This window comes from Colletes latitarsis, chromosome 3 (genome assembly GCF_051014445.1).
Source record: "Colletes latitarsis isolate SP2378_abdomen chromosome 3, iyColLati1, whole genome shotgun sequence".
Taxonomy (NCBI): Eukaryota; Metazoa; Arthropoda; class Insecta; order Hymenoptera; family Colletidae; genus Colletes; species Colletes latitarsis.
Window position 1 is genome coordinate 41,643,958 of NC_135136.1, and position 17,995 is coordinate 41,661,952.

The window sequence follows — 17,995 nt, forward strand, 5'->3', positions numbered from 1 at the left end:
TCGTAAACGAATTTATCAATGCACGATTCGATCTGAAATTTGTATTCGTCGTTCGATTGAAATTGACCCGATCGCGGGGGTTCGTCGATCGAGTAAAATAACAATATTTGAGCATGAAACAATAATATAATTGTAATTCTCTTCACATGTTCCTTTCGCCGACCAGGAGAAAATATAAAACGTGACTTGACCGCCTAGCCGTCAATGTACAAAAAGGACAAAAATAATAACGCAAGAACAATTTCTTTTCTTCTCTTTCAGCAACTCGAATATATCTATAATATATATATAAAAAAAAAAAAATAAACACGCGGTCTCGCAATGCATAACATTTTCTTTTCGTTTCGGGTGAACGAGACAGCCTGGCGTTCCTCTCTCTCTCTCTCACACACACGCAAACACAGATTCTTTCACGCATTCTCTCTCTCTCGCGCTCACAACCTATCGTCTCGATACCTCGAGAACTCGACGAATCGTTTCGGATCGGTATCGCAAAATTCCGCCGGAGACGGTTCGTCGACGCGCGCTTTAAAGCTTTTTTTCGAACGAGTTAAATTTAATAACGTTCTCGTGGCACGAAAGTAACATTTAAAAAAAAAAAAAAAAAACGAAATAACAGAGGAAAATAGGGAATCTGGAACGAATTGTGTGTCCCCCGGCGTGGCTAGCGATGAATTAAAAAATATCCGTGCACAGTCTAACAACCACCGTGTTCCTCTGCGTATTCGCCGAGAGCTGCGTGTTCCTGTGTGTGTGTCCTTGTGTGTATAATTGTACGAGCGCATGTAGATCCATTTGTATCGTCACCGTCGTAATAGTAATATCGTGATCGTTATAGGCTGATAGGTACATACAAAACAACACACAATAAAAACAATAACATAATATTAACGTGACGCTCACAATAATAATAATAATTAATATAATAATATAATATAATAATAATGATATAATAATAATAATAATAATAATAATAATAATAATAATCGTAATAATCTTAATAATCGCGATGAACATCGTCAGCAGCAGAACAATTAGCAACTAATTACAATCGATTCGCGGTGTGAAGTCCGAATGGTGCAGACACCGATTACGCTCGCGCATTTCCCGCCTCTCTTCTTCTCTATTCTTTCGTCTCTTCGTTTACTCGCGTTCCTTACACTGTATCATATTTAGTCGTCGTTACACAATTACCATAATGATAATCCTGGCAGAGCTATATTATCGTTTAATCCGAGACAGAAATATCTCTCGGTAACGTGCGGTGGCTGTGTGTCTGTTTCTCGTGTGTACGTGTGTGGTTCGTGGTTCGTGTTTCCGGTTTTTAATGTTTTCATCCGTTTACGTTTAGTCTAATTATACGATACGTATCTCGTTCCTCGATTCATCACGCTCCTGTCACGACTCTATTCATCTTTGCCTGCGGAGCTGTGGGGATATTCTGTGAGACATTCTCTCTTTCTCTCTCTCTGTCTTTCTCGCATACACACGTTCTCTTTCTTCCTCGCACCCACGCACTCACGAGCCTGCGCGCGCGCGCGTCCAACGGATTTTAAGAAATTCCTTTCTCCTTCTATCGATTTTACTCCGAAGCTCGCCACCTTTCCGCTTTTCCACGATACACTTTCCATCCAGATACCTCGAATTTTACAAATATATTTCCCACGGATTCCTTCCTATTTTTTTATAACTGCACACCTGCCCCCTGTCGCTACGGTTCGATCGAAATCAGTTGGAAGCTACCGAAGAAATCTCTGTTTCTCAACATACTCGAGATCGATACGCGTATCGTTCAAATAATTAAACATACCACGTTTCAACGTGTTACCAAAAAAGTAAGCGTTCGAGATCGACGATTAAAAAATTAAAAATATCACATTTAATCGTATTACCAAAACATTTACACGGTTTCATGAAATAATTACGACCTCTTCGATGTTTTCTCGTATGTTACGATCGACTGAAAATTGAATCAAACGACATCGAATGCGCCAAACATAGTTGACGAAAGTGGAAAGCGACCAATCGAGTTTCCTTCGACGCGGAAAGGTGACGGCCCCGTTTAAAGTCCCCAACGCGCGCGAGCACGGCAAGGTACATACAGAAAATACGCGTGTATGTGTACATTTATATATAGCATATCGTAGGCATGCACACTCGCGTTCAGCGGCCCTTATAATTTAGATAATGTTGCACCTTAGAGAATAGAGATCCACTGGGATATTTATTTTCATTTAACATCCGATTAAATTACCTACTTACTCGCTGACGTACCGATTAAAAGGTAGTAAACGCTTCGCCCTTCGTCGCTCCGAGGCCGCGATTAGGGCTTCGTTCTCGAGATCGCTTCGAGCACCCTTCGATCGTCGATCATCCCGAGACGATTCCATTCCTGGCTGTCCCGGATAACGTTCCTCCTCGGATCCGAGAAATGAAACTTCGACGTCCTCTTCGTCTGAATTTTCCGTCAGGTTGGATTTATCCGATCACCCTTTATTGACGATTCTAGGGCACCTTGGGATCTTTTGAAGTCTGAAAAATCTTTGGATATGTGGTATCGTTCGTGGCTCGGAACTTTTTCATCGTCCCCAGATGTTTGGACGTCGATCTATTTTACTCGAGGTCGTCGGATTCGAGAGGGAACGTCGTCTCGAACAACCGTTTGATGTCGTTTGATGTTTGAAATCCGAGATTCGGTAGATCGAGACACTCTGAACCTTTTTAAGATTAGAGAATTCAGAAGAAAATTCAGGCTCGCGGTTCGAACGACAAAAATCTGACACAATTGTAAATTTTCCCACGTGAAACAAGTGTTCGTTCGTCGTACGTCAAGCTTAAGTATCGTATTAATGTAAATTATAGTGAATTTGAGTCCTGAAAACACTGTGCTAGGTTTCTGTTCTCTAAACTCTACGAGCTCAAAAAGATTAAGAATTTTCTTTTAAACTATGCTGTTCCCGATCTACCGTCAACCTTTCGTGGCACTGCAATAGATCCTCAATGTTCAACAATAATCAGTTCTGTCGAATCAAATACTTTTCAACTAATTACAATCGAATAGCATCCACCGTTTTTTAACATTCGACGTCGATGGATGGTGCCCGCACGTTTCACGCGCGAACATCGATATTCAACAGATATACACACACGCCGGGATCTGACGAAAAAAAAACGAAATTTCGCGTTTAACAATCTAATAATACCGAAACGATTAACAACCGAAGTCCGTTTGTTCGAACGTTATCCAGTATCTCTTCCTAGAGAAGAATATGAATCGATCTTCGAACTTTAACTATCGCGATTCTTCGACCCTTCTAGAGTCGGAATCGATCACCGCACCATAATTTAGCGACGAAGATCCTAATATCAGCCTCGGGGCGGTGGTGTCGACCACAGGGTAGTCCACTATGTATGCCTTTAAATCTAAGTCGTTTGTTTTTACATATAATATAAGAATTATAGGTACTAGTTTGCGATCCTTGGTAGGCGACGAATACGACATTCTGGACATAATTAGACTAATTCTCCGAACGCATGGTTGCTTTGGGTCCGTTCGAGGCGTCCGCGGAATCGCGTTTTCAAATCAACCGCGTTGAAGACCCCTCCTCCGAACCCGTCCCAATTACCAACTTCGATCTCAGGATTCCTTGGATCGCCGATAAGAGTCTCGATGCCCTCGATCCACCAGCGATCCAACGAACCTTCCGTTTCTTCGGTACGAACGAATTTCTGCGATTTAGATCTACTATTCTTTACCAGGATTGTTTACGGAATCTGTGTTCCACTGTCCAGCCTCGCTGTCGACGAACGGAGCACATTGGATCCCACGAAACGATTAATTCACCGCGAAAATATAGAGGAAATTAGACTAACGCGCGCTCGACGTCCGTCGTAGTACTTTCCGGGAATCACAGACAGTAGCGTTCAAGAATGAGATCCGTTGCACTTAACCGGGTCGCGTAAAAATCCGCGACGCCCAACCCTTTTGTACAGAAAGTCATCACGCGTGCAAACCAACCCCGAGGAACGCTTTTTGCGACCTCGTCCTGTTTCTACGCACTTACCCCAGCAGCGAACGAGCCACCCCTCTGGCGATTCTCGGTGGACCGCAGTGTCGTAGCCACGGGACCCAATGGCGTCGCTTCTCGAACGATTTCCCGCGCGATTTCCAACGATCTTCTCTAACGGTTCCCGAGACTGAGCGAGCTGAACAGTGCAAGACAGTGCAAACGTACATACGCGTGTTTCGGGGGTGGTTTAGACCTGGTTTGGGAGGATCAGGGTACAAGGAATACGAAAAGGGTGGGAAAAGTTCGTCCAAGCTGCAACGAAGAGGGATGGCGTGACACGGGAAGGGACAGACACTAAGTGACACTAATTTTCTTTACTCTATATATATATGTATAACTGGAGGAAGTACTACCGAATTACGAATTGGACAGATTGCTTGGTGCCGCATATACGATAATGCGCGCTACTCGAAGAAGACCGACGACACCTGACACCGATACGCGGAAAAAGAGTCTGCTGATGGACGTTCCAAGGACGTCGCTAAGTCACGCTCTTCTATACAACAGTGTTCCTTTCGTTGGATAATAACCACGATGACGATGGGGGATGACGATGATTCGTAATAATAATAATATTAATAATAATAATAAAATAATAATAATAATATACTACTCGCGAAACGTTATCTCTCCTTACAAGTGGTAGGCAGTCTTTGAACAGCTGCTGAACAAAGTTCGATAGGCGTGCGGGTGTCTATCTATCCGGGCGTAGTCGTCGCCGCCGATCTCTGGCGACGACGAGTGGGTTCCGTGGACGAGCCGGTTCGGGGGAGGATGACGACTCGTCGACGAGGATTTCTCTGGGGCGTCCGTTGCCATTTCGGATGGTGTTCAGGCGGCCAGACCATGGGGCGTTTGATGAAGAAGCGCTGGATACTGCTGAGCCACGTGCGCCAACTGATGATGATGATGAGCGTGTGCGTGAATGTGAGGATGAACGATGGCGGTGGGAGGCGTGACGGTGTTCGATGCACCAGTTGCGTGGGTCGCCAGAGGCGTTTGAGGTTGGGGCGCGTGAAGGGTATGGCTGTGACCTGTGACCAGGCTCGAGTGCCCGTTGCCGCTTCCGGTACCGGTCCCAGTCCCGGTACACCCGTTCGCTGTCCCGTGGTTGTGATGATGATGGCCGAACACGACCCCAGAGAAGGCCACGGGTCACTGATGATGCTTCGCGGAACCGTTCGCGTGGTGCGCCTGCGCGACCACGTGGTGACTCGACGGAGGCGCATGTGCGGCGCTCGGATGATGATGGCTACCGGTCGCCGCATGATGATTCGCGTTGTTGGCGCTACTGTTGTTGTTATTGTTGTTGTTCTGCTGCTGCGTCTGCCGTTGGCTGTTCTTCTTGTTCTTCATCCGACGGTTCTGGAACCAGATCTTCACCTGTCGCTCGGTCAGCGTCAGGTTGCGCGCTAGCTCCCATCGTTTCTGCTTCGACACGTACGCGTTGAACAGGAACTCCTTCTCCAGCTCGAGCGTCTGGAACTTCGAGTACGGTTTGCGTTTCTTCCTCACCGTCACCTGACCGGTCCACTCCAGGGGGTTAGAGCTGCCGCAACCGACGCCCATCCCTGCCACGCCGACGCCGACGCCGACTCCCGCCAGGGAACCTGCGGAAAACAACGAGGATGGGGAGGAACCCCACATCACTTAACACAATTAGTTTGCCGATAATAAACAAAACCTAGATATTTAATTAGATAAACCCAACGAGTCGAGGACTCTCTTTAATTTTTATTAATAATAGCGATGGTATAAAGTTTTTGAGAAGCCTGGGAAAGTGAATTTTTAAGTATGCTCCGGTTTATCGATACTCGACGACAAGCGCAGACGACCGTAGTCGTTCCCTTTCCATCTCACAGAATCGCTATTGGATTCTCACGAATTGACAAGGCCTAGAGCAAATACCTCGATTCATTAGTCGATCTCGAGACACGCAATACTGTTAGTATCTTCCGAATGAAATCTCTGTTGACATCGCGTCGTCGCATATAGAGACGGATCGATGCAGTCAAGGAAGCAACAGTCTCTCGAGTTCTTTTCGCACGAGACCTCTTCGATCTGTTTAATCAGACTGTATAACTGCTGTTCGAGTATCCATAACGACTTTAAAAATCTCGTACAAGACCAGCGACAATTAATCTTTCCCAATGTTTGAACGATCGTGCTCCAATTAAAAAATAGAATTGAAATTCCAAGATAACGACGTGGATCGGTCGATTAGTGATACCCTTTGGGCTCTAATTTGTCTGCTCTGGTGTCTCTTGATCTCAAAAACAAACAATTCCAAAACGTAGAAAATTCACGAGCGACCAAGTTCCTTCGGCGGAACAGAATTTCTTCGAGAGGAAAAGGTCGTGGGGTCCCGAGATCGTGAATTTCACACCCGACGCTGGAAGCACGCGGTTCTCGAGGCCGCCTACGCGTGTGCGTGACGCACGCATGTGTGTACGAACACAGAGGGTTCGCCACACCGGACCAACCAGCCGATATGATATAATTGGACCGGTTGTACTAACCGCGCGGAAAACATCAAACGTTGAACACGAAACGCGGAACTGTTACTACGTTCTCCCGGAGGCGGGCGAAATTTCTTAAATAATTTCCAACGTCGAATAAAAAAAAATATTTGAAAATAACGGGGCTCGTAACAGCACAATTTACAAATTAAATTTAAATTTAAAAGGAGTAAATGTATGCGTATTCAGTGTATATTTTTTACTTCAATGCTGGGTTACGACAATCAAGAATGTAACACTTTTTTGTCTCACGTAAGAATTTAATTATCTAAGAAAATTTTTTTCTTACCCAGGTTGAGTTGTTTATATTAGCAAACTAATATGCAACGAATGCATAACGCATTGTATTTTGCTGATTTGATACGATTTATTAAATGTCTGAGATTGCAGCAAGGTCAGCGTTGAATCTAGTAACCGGACGACGATGAATTATAATCGACTGCGAGTTGAATAAAAAATAGAACAAAAAGTTACGTAAGAAGTTGTCAAGGTTACTAACTTTTCCGCCAGCTCGATGGAAAAGAATGTTTCCCATCGGTGTTTGGCTGTCGAGACGCGCGAAGGGAAGAGATTACGACAGCGTCGAGTCTCGTACGTCTATCTTTAACCCGAAGTACGACGAAGAGTGGCGAAGAAATCGTTGCATGCGAACGAATCAACCTCGAGTCGGTTGTCCGCGAGCGCAACAAACTTGCAATCTTCCACCTGCCACCTCGACCGAGCCTCAAAACCATCGATGTAATTTAGGGGTTGTTCGCGCGTTCTTCTCCCGACGAAACGTTATCGCGTCCAAAAATAGGGGGCTTTATTTACAATTGAAACAACGATCCCCGGCGAGATGCAAATGCACGTAACTTATCGTTAAAACCGTTTTCCCTTTCTTCGATTTTCCGTCGAAGAATTCGCGAGAATATTCGAGCGGATCTGATTAAAACTCTGGAGGAATATAATAAACGTCCTTGGTTCTGTTTTTTACGAAGGGCTCCGGGGGTTGGTCCGAATTTCGTCTTTTCTTCCACCCTTATTAGATCGTGTAATATCCTCTAGTCTTCCGTCTGTCGTCTCCCTCTCAAGCTGTCTCTCTTTCCTTCGCCGTTCTCCCGTCCCTCTTGTCACTCTGTCCACCCCCCTCCTCTCCGTGGAGGCTCTTCTCCGGGCGTTCGTTCGTCTCGTTTCGTTCCGCGGGTATCGCGGCGCGATTGCTTAAGCGACAGGAATTTATTGCCCACTAAAACGCTGGAATATGCAAATTATTTAACAAAGGTCAGGATTCTCACGAATGTCAGCGTGCACGGCGAACGTGTGCGCGCACGAAACTTGCGGAATAAATGACGTATCGATTTGCGTCCGACGCCTCGACGCAAACTACGAACGGCTACGTACACCCGATATAAGCGACAAGAGACGATATCGACGCGTCCAGAGCCTCGGTTTCGAGATGATTTCTGACCAGATACGACCCCGAGGATGGCCTCCGCTTTCCGCGCGATTGACTGACAGAAACTTAACCCTAGAGACACGGAGCCACGAGTGGTTACGCAAGAGACCAAGGGCTAGAGAAGGGCTCAAAGAAAAGAAGAGTATAACAAAAAATTGGGGAAAAAATTGGAGATTACGAGGATTCGAAAATCGACCTCCAGAAATTAGAAATAGAAACAGAAGAATAAAATTATCGATAGGACCCCGATCGTTGCACGAAAGCCTCGTTCGTTGCGTGGTGTCGACAATTGGAGGGGATGGTCGCTAAGCAACAAGTAAGCTTGAGTTTAGTAGTGGGGGTAAGCTGTGTAGTCTAATATTTTATTGCTGGGTTATTTCATATATTCAGAATTTTTCTTATACCCTGCAATAACGAAGGAAGCGAAGAAGCACGATTTAGGCGACCAGTATACACGAGGCAACTCTCCCCTATGTCAGTGATGTTATCAACCAAGCCCGACCTTGTGCGTTATAGCGGAAAAGTTCTTTCCCAACAATTCTGGAATTGTTAACGAGTATTGTGAGAATTTGCATTTCACTATCTATGTTTAGTGATCTGTGCAGTGGCGACGCGTTATCGGTTGAATGCATATTCTTTCCATGTTTTCTGGACGTATTCGAGCAATTACATAGTGAAACGAAAACAACATTAACCAATATTATAATTAAAAATTCATAGTTTACTCGTACAGTTTAGTGGGAGTCATCGGAATCGTATGATCTAAGAACTTGTAAACTTTTATGGCGTTTCCAACAACGTTATTCTGTACGTCGTTAATTGCTTCTCGTATAACGAAATTGATATTGCAGGCATTAAAATCCTGTTTGCGCGGATCTACACCGTAAAGAGTGTGGAAGATTTAAACTTTTATAAGTTGCACTTGAACATACTCGAGCGTGGCTAAGAATATTACTCGAATTAAAGAAAATACCATACATTTGTATACAATTCTACAAGACCAGCCTCCTCAATTTTTACGTATATTTATTAGTGTGACTGTTACAAAATAAGCGGTGGAATTAATTCAGCGCATAGGATTCTCCTAGTATTGATTAATTCAGCAGTGAACAGGCTAGGGCGCATACTACCCTCGACAGAAAACTCCAACAGGTTGAGCCTACATTTGTCCACGTTTCTAATAACTTCGTAGCTCTGAATTTTTTTAGAAGAACGTGGGACTGAAATAAATGAAAATTTGCTCGTTACGACTAAATGCAGACACGAAAGAATAGTAGATCCTTCACCCAACCGTTAGCCCTAACCGAAAGCTTAGCCAGAATCAGGATCGATAGCTGCTCTACAAAAATTCGAGCCCGGTGTTTTGAACAAACGATGATCCGCGAGCGTCCGTTCCAGGTCACGTGCCTAATCAGGCCCGTGAATACGCGGGAGCGTCAATTAGAGCTGGCCAAAGGGACGCGGATAATCGCGCGATAAATTAAAAAGAGAAACGACCGGTCGTTGAGGACTCGAAAGTGGGCTTTAAACGGCGAGACGCGTCCAAGACGAGGACGTATTCCGAACAGGAAGATGTTATCTCGTCGTTTGGAATGGAGTATCGTGGTCGCGCGATAGCACCTGTCCGTCTCGACTGTTCGAAAATTGTGGACGGTGGCCCCGAGAGTTGTCCGCGGTACGTCGAAGGCGGCTCGCGGCTCCGATACCAGACGAACGAACAAAGATAATGGAGCTGCCATCTATTGGTGCACGGTTAAACTATACGCGGCGCTCGTATTCCCCTACTTTGTATGTATCGCACGCCTGCGCGTGCACCTCCCCTACCACGCATACGATTAACTTCGTGGACGAGAGGATCACGCGAACGATATCTCGTTTATCGGGCCGTGCGTGCCCGTATGAGCAGCCGTCGTGTCTCGTATTTTCCTACTCTTTACGATTCCGTCGAGCGACGAGCTTTTTTTTTCTACCTCCTGCCAGCGAGAGAGCCAATCGCCGGCAAAAATCTATGCCTCGTTGCGTTAAGCGTCGCCCCCGGCCAGTCCTGTATGCACGTTTCGTTCCGTTCGACGGGCGAAACTCGACTCGCGACCCTCTCGATGTCGAGAATCTCGAGTATCGATCATCGAGAGCGTCGATGGCCAATTCGAAAACGCGTGTTTGCGGCGAAAAGAGAAGGCGAAAAGGGCGAAAGAGAGCCAGGCGACAGCGTACGCGAGAAGGAAAGCGAGAACGGCCGTTAGTAGGAGAAGACCGAACACCCGTACGGGTCATGGAACGGATCAGCTGATCGGAGGCGCACGCCAGAGTTTACGAGTTACGGCCGCCAATAAACCCGCCGCCGTTGTTGCTCATGCGACGTTTCATGGGTTCCAGGGACCCCGAGAAAAGGACGGCGAGTGGGGACAAAAGAGAGTGACCAAATACGTGAATGAACGATGACTCGACCGTTTGCACGACGGGGTCAGTTTATTTGCGGTTTTCGAGCATTTAAATTTCTCGGGCGTGTTGCCGCTCGTTTTCCTTCTTCTTTGGTCGACGAGGCCGATGCAAAACAGATTCGGAACACGATCACGTGACCTGTCGCTATCTTGGACGATAACGAGCCCTGGCCAAGGCCGTTCGCAGGGAAAGATCTCGGCGACCGTACCTTAACGAGTACTACGATTGCGTTAACAAAATGGCTAGAATGTATACATTACCGTGAGGGTGGCTCCGGCTGAAAGGTAAAGAGATGCGGTTAAAGAGGACGGAGTCGATGCTTACCTGGAGGTGGGTACGGACTGGAGGTGACTGGCTCCGGTGCCCCGTAATTCCTGAGGCTACCGTATCCGTCGTGAGGAAAGGCTCCTTCAGCGGCGACCATGGCGGCAGTGACTCTGCCCCGATCGTCCGCCGCGGACGGCGTCAAGTATGGAACCCCGGGTTGCGAGTGAGGATGATGATGACCGGCCGTGTCTACCGGGTGATGATGCCTGGCCGTGGTGTACGGGGCGTAGTTGCACCAGCTCTGGGAGAAGCTCTGGTGGCAGGAGACGGCCGGATCCGTGGCCCCCGTGGCAACGGACGAGGAGCCACCGGTGGAGGAGCTGGTGGAGGCTACTCCGACCGAGTTGTAGGACTTGTAATCGGACGGGGAACCGCCGGTGGCGGTCGATCCGGCGGTGGCCGCTGCCGGTGACCAAAAGCTGAGCGTGCCGGCCTTCCGGTTGTCCCTGGAGGAGCCGGAAGTGGAGGTAGGGTCGGCCGCCAGGTTGTAGTAGGTCGGGGGATTGTTTCCCCCGTAGGTCTGATGGTGATTGAGGGTGTCACTGGCGGTCGCGGCTGACGAGTAGTGCGAGTCCTGGGGATGATGGGGGCTGTAGCTCCAGCCGCCTTGGGAGCCAGCGGAGGACGAGTGGGAATGACGAATGACGCCCGCTGGTCCAGCGGCGGGCGGTGCCGATGACTCGACGCAGCCGACTTCCCCGTAGGAGGAAGCTGCCGGCGTGGCGGTCAACCTCTTGGCGGGTATGTGAAGAGGACCAGGCGCGCTGTTGCTCGCCACCGAGGAGGCGCTCGGCGAGGTCGAGCTGGCGCTGGCCGTTGGTGCCGGTGGCGCTGTCGTTGCCGAGGATGCTTGTGCAGAAGGCGAGGTCGGTGTTGTGGCTTGCTGGTGCGAGCCAGGCGTCGAGGTCGGTTGCTGTTGTTGTTGCTGGATCGACACAAGGCTGGAGGCGGAAGGTGGGACCGGTGGCGGGCTGTCCTCGTAGAGGGAACCGTTCATCATGGCCCACCAGGTCACCCCGGTGGAATTCCCCGCTCCGGTGGCTGTCCCCATCGGCGTGACGGAGCCAGGGTGGCCCACGCCGGAGCCGCACAGCGGCGCGGCGTGAACATTGTCGTACAGCGTCGCCGTCGAGCAAGCCACGTGATCGGCGATGGTGCAGATGGTGACAGTTGATTGCCGGTGTTATAACGACGATGCCCGGTACGCCGGCGATGTCGACGTCGACGGGAGGTGGCGAGGAGTCCGTGGCCCGATCGGCGCCGATCGGACGTTCCACGGGGATCGACCGCGCGGGAAAATCGAGAGTCACCGGACGACGCGGGTCGATTTTCACCAAGCGACCGGGTACCGCGATCGCATCGTTGTTTTGCGCGGTTGCGTTTTACGGTCCAAGGACGGACGACGACGAGGTTGATCGGACCGAACGAGACGGAGTAGGGGGAGGAGGAGGAAACGGTGGAACGGAAAGAAACGAAGACGACGGAGAAGCGGGAGTTTTTTATCGTGGATTTTACGAGGACGGTCGCGTCGAGAGCGGACGAGCACCGAACGGATTCGTCGACGGCGAGCGTGCGATCAAAATACCGTGTCCGTGACGGCGCGAGGCGATTTCAAAACGTCGAGGAAAGGAGGGACGCGGGAATCATCGCGTAGGGTAACGTCGCGTTGCTCCGTGGAATCGCGGAATAAATAAAGAAAACGCGTGCGGAAGGCAGAGGTGGCGCGAGGAAGGTGGGGATAGGGAAAATCGTAGGGATACGCGGCCGTGCGAGCAGGGTTGACGGAGGGAGGAGAGGGTGTGCAGCGGCGCGGCAGACAGGTGGAGGGGTAGGTAAGCGCGGGACGGAGGGAGACGGCACACACACCGCGACCGACAGAGAACAAGAACGAGAAAGAGGGAAGAGAACGACCAGAAGAGGAAAACGAGGACGCCCCGGGGCGCGATAAAATGCGTAGCAAATCCGTCGAGAAAAGGTCCATGCACCACCACCACCACCACCACCACCGCGACAACGTCCAAGACGATGACCGAGGTTGATCGAGGTTGATGGGCCACGTGCGGGGACGTCGTCGATGGGAATCGGCCGATGGTACGTCCGAGAACGATTTCCGAATGGTCCAACAGCAAAAGGGTTCCAACGATGAAGCGCGACACGCGAGGTTGGAACGAATGAAAACAAAACGACACAGCACGCTTTTAGTAACAGTCGCTCGGACACCCCAAGTGCAGTAAATGTAGCGTGTACGGTTTCTACGTGATTTCTCGGTTATTCCTCGAGGCGGTAGATCACGTTTCGCGCGTTCGACGCGACCTGACGATCGTCGAACGTCACCAGAGACGACGTATGCTCGTAACAGTCAACGGATAGCGCGCGGCTGGAACATGTCGCGATCAAGACACTTGGCAATCGACGTCCCCTCGAAAAGAGGATCGAACGCGTCGCGTCGTACAAATAGTACGACCACGTTCCTTTCACTGCTTCAACGATCTTGCTGTCGTTGTCCCGCTCCAGGCCATGCTCGAGCTGCATGTCGTCCCGTCTCCTTCCTCGACGGCAACTGTCACCCTGCTCATAACTCTCTTCGAATGCACACGCGACACGTCTATTCAGCGCGCACTTGCCCTCCTCCACTCGTCAACAGTCCCTTAACGTTTCTCTCCTTTCGTTTCCTGTCTTTGACCGTTTAATCCCGCGGCTGGATCGTTGCGAACCGATTGTGCGGGATCCCCGTGCAGACGGATCGCCGCGGTAAAGTAGAAACAGACCGTTCGTGATCGGACGTTGGCGGATCACCGGTCCGTTTTTTTCTTCGTTCTGGTGTCCCTTCGTATCCCCGAAAGGCAGGTAGCGAGTCGCTTGACGCGTATTGTGGAGGAGCGCGCGGCCAAAGGTTCCTCAGGTAGAGAGGTCCAGTCCCCGTGGCTGCCGTGGCGATACACACACGCGCGATGTTTACACACACGAAAAGACTCCCTTTCTTCTCTCTGGCCTCACTGAGCCGAACTGAGCGTCAACTGAGAGCTCTGCCCGCGGCTTGGAGGCGCAAACGGGCTGAACGCGACGCGAGCGCGATCTCTCGGATCGTTTGGCAACCAAACCCTGGACGGACACGTCTCTCTCTTCCCCCTCCCACTTGACGTTCTGCCACCCCCCGTGCCTCCCGCGTCCCTCGCCCATCGGGCTCTAATCTGCCTCTCTCCCTCCTCTGCACCGCGAGAACCAGCGGCCACGGACGCACCGAGCACGCATACACGCTCGAGGGTTGCCCCGCGAGCATATCGCCCGACTACGAGCCTCCGTGCGATCTCGGTGAGCCTCTTTTTTTTTTTTTTTCTTTCCAACTTCTGAACGCTCGATCCAAAGAAACGAAAGGGAAACGACTCTGACCCGGATTCGCGTCGGCCAATGGATGAATAGCAGGTGCTTCTCCCGTCCTTCTCCCGCTTTTTGTATCGCCGGGACAAGCTTTTTTCTTCTCCGCTACGCTTCGATACCCTCGCGACAGGCAAATCGAACGGCCTTTCGCGCCACCGTCCTTTCCCGCGCGTATTTCCCTTTTTCCCTTCAACCCCCTCGGCACGCGCTCTGATAACCGACAGATCTATCTCGAATTACCGGGGCTCTGCACAATGCTCCCGGTGCAACATTTTCGGCAGAATTCGCGACTCGCGTCATCCCCCAAAACGCGTCACGGGTCCGCGTTTGTCGCTCCGCTTTTACGATGCCCATTATCTCACTTAATAACGACTGCCTGTCCTCGCAATCAAATTATTTGTCTGCAGTCGGGCTGTCTACCGACGGGGACAATTACTAGAATTACCAGGTCTGTTGCCCTAATTTTGGTCGACCAAATTATTTTTTTAAATATTAAAATCGAATATGGCCTGATCTAAAGGGGTGGACGAAATTCTAACGTTCTCTGGTATTCTTCGCGCGTGACGTCACACGCGAAAGGAGAAACGGACGTCTCGATCTTTCGACCGTGCGTGCGTCCACGCACACAATGGCTTATAGCGAGCGAGCGTAAACGTGCATACTCGCGCGGAACGCCGGGCAATACGTCATGGCAGTATTGCAGTCTAAATCTCGGTACTTTTATGGGGCAGTAAAGTAAAACGGTCTGACAACAACTCCGGTGGCACATACGCCTTCCATCTGTCCATCAAACTCGCGCGCCGCTAGATCGCGCCACGCGTGTAACCGCGTTAATCGACGGAGACATTACGGGATCAGCTGTCCCAGGACTCAGGTGTACCGCCTGTGTCCATCTTCCAGGGGCAAACGGTTCTAATTGGCCGATACAGGTTCTTGAACTCCGATCGAAACACGGAGATACGATCCGGAGAAGGTATCGGTCGCTGCACCGTGGCATTAGTCTGCTGTTCGAGCTAAACGGATCCGATAGATCGATAAGATTGGACTTCGAGGCACGATCGAAAGGGGACAAGATTTTCTCGATAAGGAGACGTAACTTATTTAGCAATGCTCGCTATACAGGATGTGGATTCTCCTATTTTTCGCTTTAATAAATATTAAATGTGCCAGTAATATACACCATTTTTATTCGTAATGGTGAGAGTCGTGCATCGATTGGAGGGAGTATTTACACCACAAGTGGCGTTGGCTGTTAGAAGTGCTTAACGCAGTAACCCTATACTATGTTTGGGTGGCCCTCTCGAGAGGGCTCGTTTCCCAGGGTCTTCGGTGATTTATAATTTACTTATCTGCACCCTACGAGTCAAAAGTGGAGCCTCAAACAACTACAACTCTAACTTTAACAACAACAAACTCAGAAGTGAGTCAGATACGAAGTTTCAAATTAAAAAGTTTATCTTAAATTCTATCTTAAAAATTCATAATGTAACGAAAGCGTGTTCGCCCGTTTCGAAGTCCATTTAGCGAGGAGACAGCGACGGATTTTTTTCTAGATCGTTCTCAATGGACAGCTGAACTTGAAGCTCGCAATAAACGAAGGCAATAAGAGGTGTCTGAACCTGAGAACGATACATAAACGGCGGATGGCTGGTCCTTATGTAATTGATCCATTAACGGGTTTATTATCGGTGTAATAACGCGGCGGGCAGAAGGCTCTCGAGGGGAATCTATAAATTTCGCGTCTGAATTCTGACGTTTGCTTCGTGCACCGACTTCGCAGTACCGTTCTCCGAGCGCGCAGAATCTTTCGTCGTAACTCTGGACGAGCGATCGACGTCGAATATCGAGAAGGGAGCGGCTCGTGCCGCGGAAGAAAAGTTTTATCGCCCACCGGGTGCCTTCAGCGTCTCGTGAAACTGTATAAAGCTCCGAACTTTATGAGAAAATTTCCCCAAAAATGCTGGGTCCAAGTTTTCGAACGGTGTACGGTTCATTAATAAAAAAAAAAACTGAATCAAAGTCGCGTAATTACATTTCTCTCAATTTTGAAAATAATTTTTACCGGTAGGAGATAATAAAGGAGGACGGTAAAAAATATTAATAATAGCGTGTAAATATAGACGTAATGAATAAAACTTAATTTTATCCAGATAGTTTCTTCGCACATTCCATTGCTCGAAGCAAGACACATGTTTTCTCATTCATATGCATGATTTTCCTGTTTTTATTACTTCGTACGATGTACGCGTTTATGAAAAATTCATCGCCGCGGTGTAACGTACCACATTTTTCTGAAATTACGGTGCATTCTTTATCCCCATTGCTTTTCGAACTTTCTTTCGTCGGCCATCGTGCCTGGACAGTCCGTAATCAAAATTTCCTTTTTCCAGAGGATGACGTGGATATCGGACGAGACGAGACACGGAGGAGCAAGTCGAACGGTTGCATCTCAAGGATGAAGCAGAAGAACAAAAGTCGCCTCATTGGAATTGGAGATGTACGGTTGCACGTTGAACATCGACAAGGTAATAATTTTACGAGGATATTCAACGCTGCGCGATATTAACACACAAAGGTCAATGTTTTACGTCCCGATGGAAAATCGAAGAAAAGAATCGTCCAAGTAACAGTTGGTTCTTTTAATTTTGCTCGAAAGGTGTCAGAACGGACGTCGAAAACAAAAGTTTCGGAGGGCTCGTTGACGCGTGATAATAATTTTGGTAATTTGATAGCGAGTTCTCGTTAAAATTTCGTCGGAATTTAATAACTGTAAGGGCTCGTTGTTCGTCTCATTAGACCGTAATAAATGATCGTTTGTCATTGTGCACGCGTAGGAAGCAGGAAGCACGAGCCACGCTCGAACACGAGAGCAATAAATCGCGAGGGAGGCGCGAGCCACCTGACGTTTGTTGTACAGGCGACGCGATCATGAATGGACTTTATTGCAACCCGCCCATTTATAGGTGGTATGCGCGGTTTAGTAGCTATGGGTTTTAGTGCGACGCAGTTGTATACAATCCTCTGTTTACGGCGAGTACCGTACCTAGGAAACGGTACGTTTATCGTCGAGTTTTTAGTTCGAGATTTCGAGGTCGGGAATTGACTCGTCGAGACGCCTCCCGGGGGCGTCAAGGTCTCCAGAGCTTCTTCAAGAACTATGCAATTAAAAATTTTTCACTTCGTAGCCTACAATGTTTCATCGACGTTTCTGCTGAAGCTTTCTTCTCTTTTTCTCTCCTCTTGTGTCGTATATTATAATGTCGATTGCCAAGTGTCACTGTAAACATCTTCCAGGCGCGAAATGGTTCTTTCGATGGTGAGAAAATAGAGTATTTAGTCTATCGTTCGTTGTTTTCGAGTTTAGAACGCTGAGCAAGTGATCGATTTAATGAACTTATACGAGTAATTCTAGGAAGAGAAAATAAAAAAAACACGTCCATGAGCAACTCACCTTGTATACCGGCCAGTGTTCCCGGCTGGAACACGCGGGAAAGCCTGAAACATTAGCAACCACAATCAGACCGCGATGTCTCGATCCAATGCATCGCACAAACACCGTGTTCGATAGCTTTACTTTCGTTCGTAACGCGTGTTTTTATTAGAAATCGTGAAAATAATGACCGGTACGAATAACAAGGGGATATTTGCTTAAATACAGGGTCTCACGAACTGAAGATATAACGAAATGAAATCTAGATAGGAGTTTATTATGTAATTAGGAGATCATAGAAACGCGTTGCTTAGTTTGCATTGTTTGCATAATGAATATGCTTTGCACATGTACGTTCTAGATGGCGGAATACATCGTTGTCGTGCTTACG

General features: G+C 48.6%; 1 protein-coding gene across 2 annotated transcripts; it reads right to left on the reverse strand.

The window, feature by feature from the left end:
* Positions 1 to 4,898: 4,898 nt before the first annotated feature.
* Positions 4,899 to 13,820, reverse strand: LOC143352085 (uncharacterized). 2 transcript variants are annotated; one of them, XM_076784325.1, is made up of 2 exons: positions 10,794 to 13,820; positions 4,899 to 5,680 (listed from the first exon to the last, which is right to left on the reverse strand). In XM_076784325.1, the coding sequence occupies exons 1-2, from the start codon at positions 11,845 to 11,847 to the stop codon at positions 5,226 to 5,228; spliced, it is 1,509 nt and encodes a 502-aa protein (XP_076640440.1). In that variant the 5' UTR covers positions 11,848 to 13,820; the 3' UTR covers positions 4,899 to 5,225. The 2 variants fall into 2 exon arrangements, with proteins under 2 accessions (XP_076640440.1, XP_076640438.1); XM_076784323.1 differs by having other exon boundaries at positions 4,899 to 5,719.
* Between the last annotated feature and the right edge of the window lie 4,175 nt (positions 13,821 to 17,995).

Excerpts from the sequence above, each read along its gene's own strand:
- LOC143352085 (XM_076784323.1), bottom strand. The coding sequence starts at position 11,847 with ATGGGGACAGCCACCGGAGCGGGGAATTCCACCGGGGTGACCTGGTGG. Across the intron at positions 5,720-10,793 it reads CAGTCCGTACCCACCTCCAG|TGATGTGGGGTTCCTCCCCA; the intron begins GTAAGCATCGAC and ends AATTGTGTTAAG.